Source organism: Aspergillus affinis (genome assembly GCF_023601865.1).
Source record: "Aspergillus affinis strain CMG 70 chromosome Unknown NODE_39_length_258944_cov_87_149177, whole genome shotgun sequence".
Taxonomy (NCBI): domain Eukaryota; kingdom Fungi; phylum Ascomycota; class Eurotiomycetes; order Eurotiales; family Aspergillaceae; genus Aspergillus; species Aspergillus affinis.
This window is the reverse complement of record NW_026515820.1, coordinates 230,633-245,425: the sequence shown is the minus strand read 5'-3', so window position 1 is coordinate 245,425 and position 14,793 is coordinate 230,633. Positions and strand designations below refer to the sequence as shown.

The 14,793-nt window shown below is 49.7% G+C and overlaps 3 protein-coding genes across 3 annotated transcripts; all 3 read right to left on the bottom strand.

The window, feature by feature from the left end:
• Window positions 1-1,090: 1,090 nt before the first annotated feature.
• On the bottom strand, window positions 1,091-3,462 carry KD926_006967 (WD40 repeat domain-containing protein; the record flags this gene model as incomplete). Its single annotated transcript, XM_053099993.1, has 6 exons — window positions 1,091-1,323; window positions 1,390-2,161; window positions 2,213-2,584; window positions 2,649-2,986; window positions 3,069-3,164; window positions 3,249-3,462. 6 exons carry the CDS (start codon window positions 3,460-3,462, stop codon window positions 1,091-1,093), a joined length of 2,025 nt encoding a protein of 674 aa, XP_052956372.1.
• A 4,617-nt stretch (window positions 3,463-8,079) lies between these two features.
• KD926_006966 (uncharacterized protein) lies at window positions 8,080-8,956 on the bottom strand (the record flags this gene model as incomplete). Its single annotated transcript, XM_053099992.1, has 2 exons — window positions 8,080-8,297; window positions 8,767-8,956. The coding sequence occupies 2 exons, from the start codon at window positions 8,954-8,956 to the stop codon at window positions 8,080-8,082; spliced, it is 408 nt and encodes a 135-aa protein (XP_052956371.1).
• Window positions 8,957-10,094: 1,138 nt separating this feature from the next.
• On the bottom strand, window positions 10,095-12,952 carry KD926_006965 (putative C2H2 zinc finger domain protein; the record flags this gene model as incomplete). Its single annotated transcript, XM_053099991.1, has 2 exons — window positions 10,095-12,782; window positions 12,842-12,952. The coding sequence occupies 2 exons, from the start codon at window positions 12,950-12,952 to the stop codon at window positions 10,095-10,097; spliced, it is 2,799 nt and encodes a 932-aa protein (XP_052956370.1).
• Between the last annotated feature and the right edge of the window lie 1,841 nt (window positions 12,953-14,793).

Genomic DNA, 14,793 nt, shown 5'->3' with positions numbered 1-14,793 from the left:
ATTAGCAAGAAGGTAATCATTCACTGGAGATAGAAAAAGAAGCTGTTGCAAGTATCCCGGAAAGTAGGGGATTGTATTGGGTCATCTTTTGAAGCGATTGTCGCAAAACACTTCAAGATTCTTTTTTAAAGAAAAACGGAGAGATAATAAAGAAAGCAAGCGCAAAAGTACAACAGAAAGGATAAAAAGAGGCACGATGATACGTACAATCCGAAGCGAAGACAGCTTCAAAAAGGAACAAATTTCTTTTTCACCAGCTGATACACCGAGATCTCTTGCAAGGGAGATACAGTGCGCGCAATATTCTCTCTCCTGGTCTCAGGATTTCCAAGTACAGGTAAAATGATAAGGGGAGTTTAGTTTCAACCAAAGCGATAGAGAAGATGAAGATAAAACCACAGGTGCGGCGCTGTTAGGAGCTTCCGCTACCACAGTCAGGCAGGGAGAGAGCGCTTTCTGGCTAGAGAACAGGTCTGACAAAAACCCTCCAGATGAGAGCGCACACGCAAAACGAGAAAGAATAGGTGTAGGAAAAGAACCGGCGGACAGATCCGTCAGTTTCAAATCAGTTGAAGACCTCCGGAACACTGATGCCACCCAGGAAGTACACGGCTAGTTGGTATCCCCTGAAACGTAGCCGCCAGCGGTCGGGTCAAAGTCGATAGCGAGGAAGAAAAAGACAGAGAAAAGGGGGTGAAAGAGGGGAGGAAAGGTGAGTTAGAAGGGGTTAGTGATGAGCTGACAGATAGCAGACAATCCCTTGTAAGACGTGTCCGAAGAACGACGATGCGGGTGGAGCGCGCGATATGAGAGAGAAGGGAAGGCGAGAGCTTCGTCCGATCTCGTCTCGCCGCAGCTGGTGGAGCTACCCCGTCGGCATTCGGCAAAACTATCCCTCCGGTTCCCCGGCCACTTTTACTTTCTTCTGGTTACTTTCCGATAGTTACAAGTTCATTCTTCAATTGCTCTTACAACGCCGGGGGGTTGGTCGCTCATGTACACATGCTTCCTCACTCACCAGTCTGGCTAAATTCAGAACTGGAAACCATTAAGTATAAATCGAGTGCAAAGTCCACCTCTTTCAATCACTTCACCATATTTCGTAGGATTCGTCATCTTCATCATATCTCATCACCGGTCGACTTCTCAAAGATGTCCGATGCCCACTGTCCTCCTTATGTCGGTTAAATTCAGGCACCGAGTTCAGTTCACAATCATAGTTCCTTCCGAGCGGTGGATCACCTTCGTCATCGGCCGCAGAGTCATTCCAGCTATGCAGAGTACAGGTGCCGGTTGACAAGCCCCAGCCATTCCACGATGTCGCTAGAAAATTGTCAGTCAGTATCCTCTCGACGGATAATCTATTATGAGACTGGACGAGTGACTTACCGGCGAGCACCGGGGCGTTGGGGTGCCAACTTGCATCTCGAACACATGTGCGCCACATCGGTTCACCGCTCCTACTCCTGAGCTCATATGCAGTAGTATAAATATCAGGATCCTGCGGTCGCGAGTTCTTCGTCGCGGCTCCCGCATCGATCGTTCCGGCCAAAGTGGCGTCCATGTTAAACACATGAACCTTGCCGTCCTCGCTTCCCGTGTATACGTATCTCGAGTTCGTGCTTCCAGGAGGTGAGAAATGGCATCGGATCAAGGTTTTCAAGACCCGATGGCCTCGGAAGGTGACAACCGAGCAGTCATGTGGATGTGGTTCATAGTAATTGTGGGGATAGGATTCAAATCGGTAGTCGAAGCCGCTCGTATAGTTGTTTACGTCGATAGTATCGAATTTGGCCGTCGTCATCATCTTTCTAAGATCCCAAAGTTTCATCGACTGGTCTTTACCATTGGAAATGACGTATCGCCCATCGCCCTTGCTATCGACGTAGGTTAACCCTTCAGTGTGGCCCATAAAGACCCCAGCTTCACGCCCATCACCCATTGAGCGTCGGTCCCATACCCGTAACGTGGAATCATCGGAGCCGGAATAGAGGATATGGGGCGAGGACTTGTCACCGAAGCAAACAGCATTTACATCGTCCTCATGGTTTTGTAAGCGCAGAACCGACTGGTGCGTCTCTATGTCGTAGACGATCACCGAGTGGTCGGATGTGCCAGCCACAAGCTCACGGCCATCACCCGAAAATCGGATAGACCAGATCTATACCCGATTAGTTATGCTTGAGCCGTCAACGGAAAATGCATTGCGTACTCCAAAATGTGAGCTTCCAAACTGGTTTCGCCGCCCTCCTCTTTCGCCAGGTAGTATGGACAGATCCAAGACCCCGGGGTCGGATGAATCCAGTGGGTCCGTGGGCGCAAGACACACAAGGTTTCGAATAGATGTGTAGGCCAAGAATCTGTTGTCCGGGCTCAAGCTGGCGTCGGTGATGGTCCACTGACCGAACGGGTAGGTTACTGTCTTGTAGTACTTCCATTCGAAAGGATTGGACGTGTCGTACATCCTAACCTTGAAGTCTTGTGCGCAGGCAAAGAAGAAATTGCCATCGTCCGAGAACTGTCCGGAATAGCATCTCGAATCAAAATGGATTATTTTGTCTGCGATCGAATCTGGTATTAGGTCCTTTGTGTTTAAACCGTTAGTATGCCGACCACCCTTGTGCCAAAGTCTAGAGTGCTGCACGCACCTGCGATATGGATTGAACCTCCCTCTTCGGTCCGCCGGATACATCGATGCCTAGTTCTCGCCACATCATCTTCGTTGCCAGTGTTCGTTTGCGTTTCTTCAACTCATCCACATAATGCGTATTGCTCCCAAAGTCGCCGGTTCGCATCAATTTCGTACCCTCGTCGCTCGGGACCTTCGGAAGCTGAGCATTGTTAGCTCGTCGCGGCTGTCTTCGGTATCTGAAAAAGCCCTGGTAAGGATCCTCGTCCTCATCGTCGTCGTCGGCACCCGCAGGCCAGCCGTCGTAATTAAGAATGTGTCGCAAGCCATTAGAAGCTAGTAGGTTGAGCAATCGGGCTGCGGATACTTCTCAAGTTAGTGTTTAACCCGGAACGTGTTCTAAATCGATGAACACAGTGTTCAGTATCCCTGTCCATACCTCGATTCTGTCGGCCCGCCTGGCCATCCCCGCCGTCCTCGGGATTCGGCGCCTCCATCGTGAACTCGATCTGCACACCTGGATGCAACTCCGGATCTACCAAATCATCAAGTTCGTCGAATCATCAGCAAGATGCTTTCCTTTCCTTATCCGACCGAATACCCCAAAGACTACCCATACCGAGGTAAACTCCAAAACTGTTCGGATCTTCGTACAAAGGACCTCCGTCATCCAGGTCTCTATCATCCGAGAATTCAGAGTCCGGCTCAAAGTCCACATCCTCTTCGTCGTCCTCTTCAAGCCACTCTCGGGCCGGATGCCATAGGGTGGGGGAATTTCGCTGAGACGGTCGCTCCTCGGGTCGGTCGCCGCCGGGGATGGAAGGTGAACTCATGATGAGTCGAAGCTGGGAGGGGTTGTGACGATCAGAGCTGAGAGTGCAGGGGTTAGTGGCTAGTAGCCATTCGTTCACGGTCCAATAGGAAGGACAGGCGCAATCAGAGATTGGAGCAGGCCAGAGTGTTACTGAGTCCAATTGCGCGACCGCTGGATGTGTTGTCGATAGCCCGGGAATCGGTTATGTCATCTCTCCAGTCTCCGCTTCGGGTGGCGCTTTTAAGTCCGGGCTATCTCCGCTTCGTGTTCTCCCTTCTATCCCGAGAGCCGGTGGAGTACGAGTCATTGTGAACTATGGTGCCCTTGCAGCGGGAAAGGCTGGGTCGAGGATCGAGTTACACGGGTACATCCGACGTGCTGGAAGTAGCAGTAAAGAAATTCGTACTACAGGGGGTTAGCAAACACATCTTATAGCTACAGGTTCATGAGTAAATCTTTGAAGTGGATTCAGCATCAAGAAAAAACGTTTCTCAATTGTAGTTACAAATCTTTAAGCCCGTTTTTGCCAGATCAGTTCGCGTACCTTCAAAGGTACCGGTAGAGACCCTTCTCATTGAAGTTCTTTTCTTCAAGAATCTTGACGACATCTCCTGTAGTTTTCATTTGGGCGATCCGGGGGCTCGAATTGCCTTTTCTTATTGCCATTGATTGAACGCACATGGATACGGAACTTCGGTATGGATCCGGTCTCCGAGGTGGTTTTGGCTAGGAGCTTGAAGGTTGCTCTTAGCGTCGGATCAATCGAGAGAAGCTTCAAAACACGATGACGCTGTGTAGGCTAAAAATATCGAATGGTGCGGAGACAAAGAGACGAAGAATAAGAGAGGAAGACCAGATACGGTTTTGATCATTGAACCGGGAGTAAGTACCGGCTTCCTTCTCGCCAAGTCGACCCATTAATGCTAACCACAATGTGCCCAAGGTCGAGGCTACCAGGATGCTCCAGATCTAGAGTCTTTTGCATCGCTTCCAGGAACTGCGACTTGACGATGATGTTGGCCGTCGAAGGATGACTTGTGATCTCGCCGTTGTTTGTGCGGTGATTCAACCAATTCAAAAAGCAGGGGCGGATCCGAAACTGCTGAGTCAACTTTTGGACTGGATGATGCATCGTAATTAGCCGTTTTGGAAAGGAAACGGTCAATTGCTGGGCGAACTCGTTGTACCGATCTGATGACTGAATGGAAAGAACAATTGGGCGGAGTTGCTCCTTATCACCACAACTAATAATACCCTTGATCTTCGGTCCTGCTCTGAGCTTGGTGATGTGCAAAGATCCAACCGTCAGGCTCTAGCTCCTTTGGATCCTCGTCTCTGATAACAAAGATCCCTTCTGCCGTGTCCCCAAAATTTGAGGCTATTATCGGGTCTCCCATGTTGTTATTTGTAGACACTATTACCGAAGCCTCGCAAATCACCTACTTGCATTCTTGAATGCTAGAAGAGCCTTGCGTCTGGTAACTTCGTCCAACTGGGAGAAGCTCTGCTTTTCGATGAGACCTGCTTAGTATCGGAGAAATTGCAGCATATCTGCTTCCTCGCCTTCAGGGTCGAGGTCGCCAGGTCGTCCACACGCAAAGTACCAAGAATCCCGCCATATGGTCGAACAGGAAATCACCACCCGGGTATTGAATATGTGCTTAAATACTTTTCATTTGGTACTGTCATGTAGTACCATGGCCAGTTCCATTTCTTTGAGCCATTCGTCGGAGTTACTATAGAATGTTATGAGTCTCAAGGTTACTGGCCTCGGCCCCTCGTGCTTGGGCGAGGTCGAGAAGCCCAAGGAAGTTAGCCACCATTCGTAAGCGTTGAAGAGGCTGAAAGAGGGGCCCTATGAGCACGGCATTTCTTTTTTTTTCTCGTGTCATATGTTACACCATGCTGAGGGTTTTCGCTTCGACGTCGCGGGTAAATCCCTCTACCGCATCGAACCATACTCAATGTACCTTGCATTTAGTTGTCGCCGTTGTCTCACAGAGCCCGAAAAGCGAAATCGACCCCCAGGTTGTAGAAGCAGCTCGTTGGAGAAATTTGACGCCGGGTCTCGCGATCTTGCTGGCTTTCGTGGTCTTGTTCGCACCTAACACGCTCCTAATAGCTTGAGTATCCTCCATAAGCTTTTCGAACTGGCGAAACGAAATGACAGGTCCTGTTTCTAGATTTTGCGCTTCGTATTGGCGCTTTCCACCTCATACTCAATGTATGTACCTTGCATTCAAACCAACCGTTTTTCGAACTAACGGAACAAAGGAACCGGTCTTGTTCCTCCCCTTTACGCATAGTATGGCGTTTTCCCGCCTCATACTCAATATACCTGGCCAGGTACCGGTGCAGCTGCGCTCCGTATGGGGTCAGAATTGTCACTCCACAACTGGATATGCCATGGTGGCTCGGCTGGGTCAGGAGGGCTGATTGGTTTGCCTTGTGCCCTTCTCAATCGATACTTGTACAGCTCATGGGCCTGCCGGTGTACAAATCTTTCGCGCGCTGGAACCGGGAGGTTTTGGGAACGTCAACATTCTTTCCTTGCATAGGCTGCGAGGTCGTTATGGCCGATGAACAATTCAAGATTCAGCTCATCATGAACCGGGGTGATGAACCTTTTTCACTGCTCTATCCATGACAAAAGAATCGCCTGCGGTACCATGATTAGGGTTGCCCCAGGCTGTGGCAGCCTGAGCTTGCCGGAGGGGCTGTCTGGCTCACAGGGGCACGCGAAGGGAAACCGGTCCGTTGGAAATTTCTCACGCTTTTTTAGGTCATTTTTCATTAAATGTAGCCCATCCTTGTGCTTGCGTGACTACGCAACCTCTTTGAGCGTTCTCCTCAACCAGGCTACGGTGGCCAATAAAGCCAAGGTGGTGAGGGTCTATGTATAACAGGCCTGGATCAGTATCAGATATCAAAGCCTTTCTGGCTGGAGACTTACCTTGCCGAGTCTGTAGTGATCTGGCTGAACTTGACGTTGTAAAGCGACGCGATTCCCGATCCTAGCGTTGGTAACATCAAGGAATAGAAGCTCGCCTTGATGGCCGAAGACATGCTTGTTAAAGGCAAGCACATTTTTATGGCACCGCCGTAACGCTGGTGTCAATCGAGGATCGTGAAGAAGCCAATTCTCCTAAAAAAAATAAAAAATAAAAAATAAAAAAAAAGCCCGGAATATCAGATCCCCTAATATAGGGGCCATCCTGTGCTGGCATATAAGTAGGATGTCCGAGTGGCCGCCCAGATCGAAGCCGAGGAGGTAAAACTTCCACACAACGCGCTCTTCAATGTAGTGTTTCAGGGTGTGGTTCCTGGTCGTAGAGCTCGAAGTGCCCAAATAGGCACTCCACGTGAAGGGGTGATCCTCCCTGAATATGGACTGATAGATGCCATATTGGGATGCTCTGCTGGCTCTCGCCGTAACGATGGATCTAAAGTACATTTCTAGACTTCCCCTTCAAGTCGAGAAATTTAGCCTGAAAGTCAAGTCCGATGCCGAGGCCACCAGTTGTAACTATTCGCGCTCTAAACAATGATACAGATAGTAGGTGTACACTCCGATAGGAGGAAAAAGCAACCAAAACCATAGTACACCGTCTTTCAACTTTCAACAACTGTCCCGCTTGATAAAGGTATTCTTGTTGAATTTGTAATCAGATGCCGAGTGTACCATCAAAAGGTCGGATCCAGAATACGAGCCCCGAGCAGCGCGAGCGGAAGCGGACGGTGGCTCTTCGGTCGTTCCACGCTGGTCCGCCAACAGCCGAGTAACTCTCTCGTGGATGTATGCCAGTCGTGGGTCTGGTTGGCGTCTATACGGTCTCTCTCCTCACAGATATTCACCGCAAAGTACATTTCTGTATTCTTCGTCGAGGTTCGGCCTTAGGTCAAGGCCAATTCTTTTCAAATTGTTGACCAGGTGTCGACTTACCAATGTACATGTCTGTCTTCCTCATCGAGTCAAGGAAGTCAGCGTCGAAGTCAAGATCGATACCGATGTCCCCAGTTGTGACAATTCACGCAATAATGTGCTTTCTTCTTCAAAACAGTATCTTCGATTTGCAAATCGTACTTTCTCTTCGACGGTTCTTCCCAAACCATTTCACCGTCCTGTCTGCATACTCATAGCTTCTGGTGTGAGTATGGGCCGGGTGGATTTCGAAAAATGCCCGGTGATCAATATTAGAGTCACGCCGGACGTTGAACTGAATTTCGATATAGCAAGGAGTCTTCTTGTGGATCCGGGTAGCATTATCGATTTGCTCGTCATCAATCTTCAACGATTTTTCCTAAATTCTTTCACGGTCCTGTTTGCATACTCATAATTCCTAGCGTGAGCATGGGCATGGGTCTCGAGAAAGGCTCGATTCCCGATCATGGGTCACTTCGGAATGTGAACTACATGACAATTTTGCGGGCCAGCGAGCTAAGCAACACGAACCCGCGTTCTCATACGGCGTATTGTCTCCGGTTTTCTTATGGATCCAGGAGAATAGGAAATATCTTTTCACAGGATTTCTGTTTGAGCCTAGCTAGGCCCTGAACTAGCAATTCCATATGAAGAAGAAGTTTCCCTCTCCAGACACGGGGATAAACCATGGCACGATTGACATCAGCAATCCTGTCAATCAAGACCTCCAGACCTTTCCGCGCTCGATAGGTCCACATCGACGAACTCCCAAAGGTGTCGCATCGCCTCGTGACACCAGATCTTGTTCACCAGGATACAGCGGTGGAGGAGGCCGTGGCGCTTCGTAGATGCGATGATCATCTTTTTTGTTATGAAATGCACAGGGGAAGGAGGGCAGAATGACACTGTATCGGCTACACGCACGTAGGCTACTAAGGAGCGAATGCCTTTAGAATGATAGGGCTCTTAATTTACTTGCATAACTATTAATCTCTTATTCTATGATAGATGGAGGGGTAAGTTCCTCAGAGGTTCGAGAGTGCAGACCAAGCTGCTAAATCACGTAATCTCATAGATTCGTATCATTTTTCTTGTTCGAGGCTGTCATCCAGGGACGGACCACACAGCGGTGCCCGGCGGGGGAGACCCTACAGCCCGTAAAGAGCAGGGACAGGGCCGGGTCCCCTAGATGCTGCAGACAGCGGTGACACCATGTCGTCTTCGTCGGCTGTCGGCGGTAGAGGGGACGGTAGTAGTTAGTGGCGGAAGTTTCGACGGTCGCAGGGCAACGGCGTGTGGGTTGGCGGTGATGACTCCATCCACAAGGGACATTTTTGTTATATGCCCACTTGCAGTCACACTCCATCCACCTGCAGTCACGGCACCTCCCTGGCGACCAACCCGTGATCCGCTGGAAGACTGTCCTGTTCATTTTCCCCTTCAGGATCTCGATTGCCTTCCTCGAGAGCTCGGCCTCAGGCACACTCTCGTTCGGCGACTTCTGAAGCTTGGCGCGGGCCAGCTCAACGCAGGCCTCGGTCCGCACGGTGGGTGTCCCGCGCTCATAACCCGGTAAAATGTCTATAGACATTGATTTCATTGCGGATTATGCTGGCGTAACACGCGTACCTTGCCATATAAACAGTCCGTGCTTTGGTCGTATTAGAAATCGGAAGATCTTTCATTATGTGCCGTTAGCATTTCGGTCTGCAAGTCGCCGTATTAGGGACGGAATATTGACTCCTGTCTCCCTATGGATCCAGGAAAGCAGGAGACATGTCTGAACGATTTTTCTCTATCGATTCCAGTTCCTGACATGTAACAGGGATTGCGAGTTCTTCCATTGTGTGCCGTTGAACTCTTTGACGGCGGTTGAGCCAGTCTCTCGGCTGGACAGCAATAATCTTCTGAGGATCGCTTTTCTGTTTGCCAGTCGCGAGATTAGGGACCTGGTCAATTATTAGTGGATGGCTCCACTGCATCAGAAAGCGGAGACTACTCACGAATCCCTTATCTAGGGTCTAGTCATGATGTCGGCGATGGAAGGTGGACCTTGAGAATGAGGGATGGATGGAGGAGAGATGGATGGAGGAAGAAAGAAGGATCAGAAAGCGGGCGACTGGGGGGGATTTTATAGGCGATTTCTAAGCCCAATGAATTCAATTACTTAGTGAAAAAAAATTCCTTCTATTACTATCTTCACTTGATACAATCGAGTGACTGAACTAGATGTGTGAATGATCTGGTCCCCATCTGGTGATGTGGTAGCTGGCTCCGTGAATTGAGAAATACGGTGGAAATAATGGAATCATCCGCGGTGCAAGGTGAATTGAGGTTTCTGTATGTGATATCGAACGATTAAAGGGTAAATCTGACATTGGCGTAGTCATTCATCATCCGGGAGTCTTTACCTACTATATTTCTCCTCTGCAAGATCTGATTCACTAGTCGCCTGACATAACAAAATTCAAATCTAGCCTTTGTTCTGGCTATACTATATTCGTGGGCATTGCGTCATTAAGATATAGAAGATAGAGCCAACCCAACAAGCAACATTATAAACAAAACAACAAAAGATCATCAAGCGTTATAAAAGAACTCTTGTAGAGAGCACAAAGTATTAGGTGAAGATTGCAGACAAGAAAAAGAAAGAAAGCAATAAACAAATCCTAAACCTCAAGCGTTGCAACGGCTGCAGCCATTGCAGAATCAACAGGGAGAGTCGGCATCTACAAGAGTTTCTTAAGCAGGGGTATCAAAGTTATCAGCATGAGATGCATTTCATCATCAGGGTCGTATATATAATTGGTGAGTTTCGTAGACGTATACCCTTTCGGGTCTGTTTCCAACAAGGACATTGCCTCTAACAGTAATGGAAGCGACGATTGTATGTCCAGGCGGCTGAGGTCGAAGTCGAGTATGGGTGATTTCAAGTAGCTTCCGCTCGAAATGATGGATTTCAGGTATGAGGTGCTGGCCTCTTCCGGGGCTAGAATAGGGGCTTTGGAAGACCGTCGAAGGGCTAGAATCTCCACGATGACTTGGAGTTTGGTTCGTAAAGTGTGGTATTTCTTACGCGAGAGGATGTGTTTGGATGGAACAGGTCGGTTGGAAGGTAGAGGGTGATCCGGATGTTTGAGGCGTTGACCTAGTGCGAAGGAGCTCTGAGTCACAAGATCAAGACTTTCGGTCATTTCGTCCTGATTGTCTTCTTGAGACTCGGCCTCTTCAAAGATGGGTGTTGGTGCTCGGAAAAGCTGCAGGCCATTTTGGCTGGGACACGAATGCGATCCACGTGATCTAGACAACTTGGCTCTTCCATGTCGAATACTTGGGGTCAACTCTGTCAACAGGAATGTGCCGGTGCGGTGCTTCAAGCTTATTTTGGATGGCATAGGTTGCGTAATCATCTTCTGAATCAGGAAGCTTTGATCGAGGTTGAATTTTGGTCTCTGGTATCCATATAGTCCTAAGCCATGGTGCAGGTTGCTCGGAGGAGCAGGCGCAAACAACGTCGAATTTAACAAAGACTTGCGATTCGATAGTGTCTTCTGCTGTGTTGGACTTTTACTGGAGAGAGCATCGTGGGTAGATGATGGCAAGTCTTTCGGGATGAGCATCACTGACAAAGAATTGTGGAATGACGTTAAGGTAGAAGTCTCCAAAGGGCCAGTCTCGTTGCAGTTTTGACTATCCATCGACACGGTCGTGGATTTTGGACTCATGATCTCTGCGGAGGACATGTCGGTGATATTGACATCATCCGTGGATTGACTTGGGTGCTTCTCGATTGATCCCGAACGGTTATGTGCTTGGGGAATCCGCAAAGCATCCTGAATAGTGATGTCCGAGGCCTGCAAATTCGAGTTTTCGGGTATGGTGCTGTCCGCCGCCTGGCCAACAGTCGCTTCGTGGAGACTGAATCTCGCCAGCTGCGATGTTTCCTTAGAAACCTTTTGGCAAGACTTTTTTATGCAAATGTGGCACTCATCGATATCCAGTCGCAGCGAATGACAGCTTGTGCAATCACTCATAACATGACCACAATTCCTACATTCCTTGTTGTCGAGGCCGTCTGATTCAAGAGGAGCGGGTCTGGCGAGGTTTCTTTTGAACAAAGCTGTGAGTGAATCCCCTCGGATAGGACCATTGGCAGATTGAAGTTTGGGGGGAGGTATCCTAGAGGGCGACTGCACATCTGAGTCTGCATCTGTAGAGCTCAGGGAGGACTCTGTAGAACTTCTTTGAAGTGGTTGCCGATAGCCTGGAGTGATTTCGGGCTCTCGAATAATGGTTTCGACCCTGCTTGGCTGCTTAAAAACCGAGTGGTGGAAGGTCTGTCTCCTAAAAGAAACGGGACTTTCGGAGCCTGAACCCAACACAGCCGGCAGGCTTTGCCGGCTGAGGGAATCCGAGTCCATCTCGGAGTAGCTGCTTGCCTGGGAGAAGTAATGCTGATCGTTGTTGGAGTAATAAGAACCACCATTCATCTGGCCACCGAGACCCCCGGACTGGAAGGGGTTCTGGGGTCCTCCAAAAAAGCCGCCTCCATTGAAGCTCCCATTGCCACCGTTCGTACCACTTCCGCTGTCTCCGCTGCTTCTTCTGCTCTGGGACGCGCTGGTATTTGTCGAATCGTCCTCGCGAAGACGGCAGTGCTCAGAGACACATTTAAAGTAGTCATCCCAGCCGTCGACGTATCTCGTGCAGATCTCACAGATCACCGGGGGTGGGACTCGCCTCTCTATACGGTTGATTTGGTCCCGCCTGAGTCTGCCTGAATGTCGATGGAAGTTTCTAAAGTGGTCATGTACCTTGTCCCTCCTAAACGAGGTCCAACCACACGACGACGGGCAACGAAACTGATATCTGGGGTGGTGCCCCTCAGAGACATGCCGCTTGAAAGTACCACGAGATTTGTACACCTTGCGATGTCCATACTGACAAAGCTTGCAGAGAAATCTATCCTTAAACTTGCAACTAAGGCTGGGCCGCTCGTCGCGTTCAATTCTGGTTTGGATCGTAGTCTCAAAACTACTCAATCTGCATTTAAGGAGTTCTTTTGCATCGTACAGCTGGGGGAAACCAGGGCAAGAGGCAATCTCCTGGACCGTTGTTCCGATCTGCTCCAATTCACTATGCAGTCTTTCTAAGAGAGGAGATGAAGCGTCGGGTTGTGGAGGGAAAAGAGGTCGCTGGCCCAGAGGGCTCGTCCCGGGTGCATCATCGGGCGCGAGTGCATCGTCGAAGGAGAACTCGAAGTCAACGTTCTCGAGGGCTAGGTGCGGCGATATCCCTATCAGCGACTGGGGCAGATTGTCTGTCTGAGGTGAAGGCACTTCTAGGAAAGGCATGTTGTCTAGGGCGTGATCGGGACCGAAGCTGCTAGCAGGCGACATCGGGGACTGGCTCAGCATCTTAGGATGAACCTGTCAGTAAGTCGAGCTTAGGTCGGAAGTGCGTATAGTTAACCCACCCTGGAAGTATCTTGAGGTCCGGGTGGCATAAGGTGGCCACCCCGCGAGGAGCTGTAGTTGGGAGTCCGAAACAGCGGGACCTCTTCAAACCCTTTGTGATAAGGCGGCATGATGGCAATATGGAGCAAGTGGCCTCAGCCCTTAAGCCAAAGGCAAAGCACAACCACCGAACAGTCAAGAAGGATAGGGTGAGATATGGTACAATGAGGAGAGACGGATGATGTCAATGATAAGAGCGGAGAGATATGAAGACAAGCAGACCCAATGGGGCAATGGAAGATCAGCAAGGTAGCTTGGTCTCGGGACCGGGGAGGAAAGGAAACCACGAAAGGGAATTATCCAAATCGAATACCTAACACAAGGGAAGTAGGAAGAAAGAAAGAAAGAAAGAATAGAACAAAAGACTAGAATTAGAATGAAAGAAGATTGTCGGAGGGAGAGAGACGATATTTAATTCATAGTTATTGGTAACTCGCGAGTCAAGCAAAGCCAGTGATTACTCACCCCGTCCTTTTTGCCCGGGTGAGCTATTAGGGAAAGCAGGTAAAGTAGTATGCACTAACTAGCGAGAAGGTCACTGGTGTGGGTGGTAATCCTTTGGATGTCGACACTGGGCAATTCAGGCGAAAGAAACGAAGGACAGTGTAATCCGAATACCCAGAGCCTCACACCCCGTGAGAATACCAGGTAAACTGAGGTGAACTGGCCTGAACCGGTCGTAAGAAGTGAAACCAAGCCATTTTCTCCGAGGCAAATAGGGCGCGCCGCATGACGTGCAGCTAAGGAAAGCATAGACACCCTGGAGTCTCTGCTGCATCTGGCGCGACCGCGGAGTATTCACCCCTCCTACGTAATTGGTGACGGACCTTGCAGGGGATTAATCGTTGCCTAAGGTCAGGAAGGTGCGAGGAGAGAAAAAGCAAAGAGATTCGCGGGAAATCTCGCCAACTTGTCGCCTCATTCTTTTTGGTCGCGTCTTCTCTCGGGCACGGCTGGTTGCAAGTGACTGGTTTGAAACGGAGCACGGAAGACTATGATCCGAGTTACGAGGGACCGAAAGAGAGAGAGAGGAAGCTAAGGATGGAGGATGTGAAAGAAGCACGGACGTACGAAGAAGGTGTAGGGGCTGTGGGGGCCTCTCCCGTTGCTTTGCTCGGACGAAGTGGAGTCCCCATTATCGAATATCTTGATGAACGCTGATTGAATCTGTTTGGTCCTCGATTGATCCAGCATCCGACATGCTCCGACCTGCGCCAATCACTCCCACGATCCGGTGTGATGGCATCGCAGACATGTACAAAGTACGGTGTACGCACTCCATTCCAGTCCATTCCTGCCCTAGGCACACAGCCACTTTCACAGTGGTGAGGGGGAAATGCCAGGGACTACCACCTTAAACCAGGTACATCCGTGCCAATTTTCCCGGGACAAGGCCTGTTCGGCTGTTGCTTAGACTCGACAGAGTGTACGCCGTCAGCTTGCGTGGATTTGCAGATTCTTTTTTTCTTTGTTGGACTGCATTTCCTGGTAATCATCTTGCTTGACGCCCGTTGAGACGATCGCAGTCGCAGGTGATCTCCCGATGACACATAGGGCACCTGCAAGTCACAGGGCGTGGTATGTCCCTATCTCTTCCGTCTAGAGTAGGAACTCCCTTTCACTCGGAGTTAGCGTGTCTTAATTGTCTTAATTATCCGTCATTCGACGTTGAAATTGTATTACCCCGTACAGTTAGCACTATCTGCACGCAGCAGCAAAATGAGGCGTGGAGAGAACGCTCGTCACGGGTGGTCGCTGTCGTCCGACTGCTTCTCAAGCCACGCTCGGCGCACGCCGAAAGAAAAACAATCTAATGTATCGCAATAATAATATTTTGTCAACCCACCAGTTGAGGCACTGCTGAGCGACGTGTTCCACGAATGCTTGAAAGACTCGGCTACGCCACTCCTCC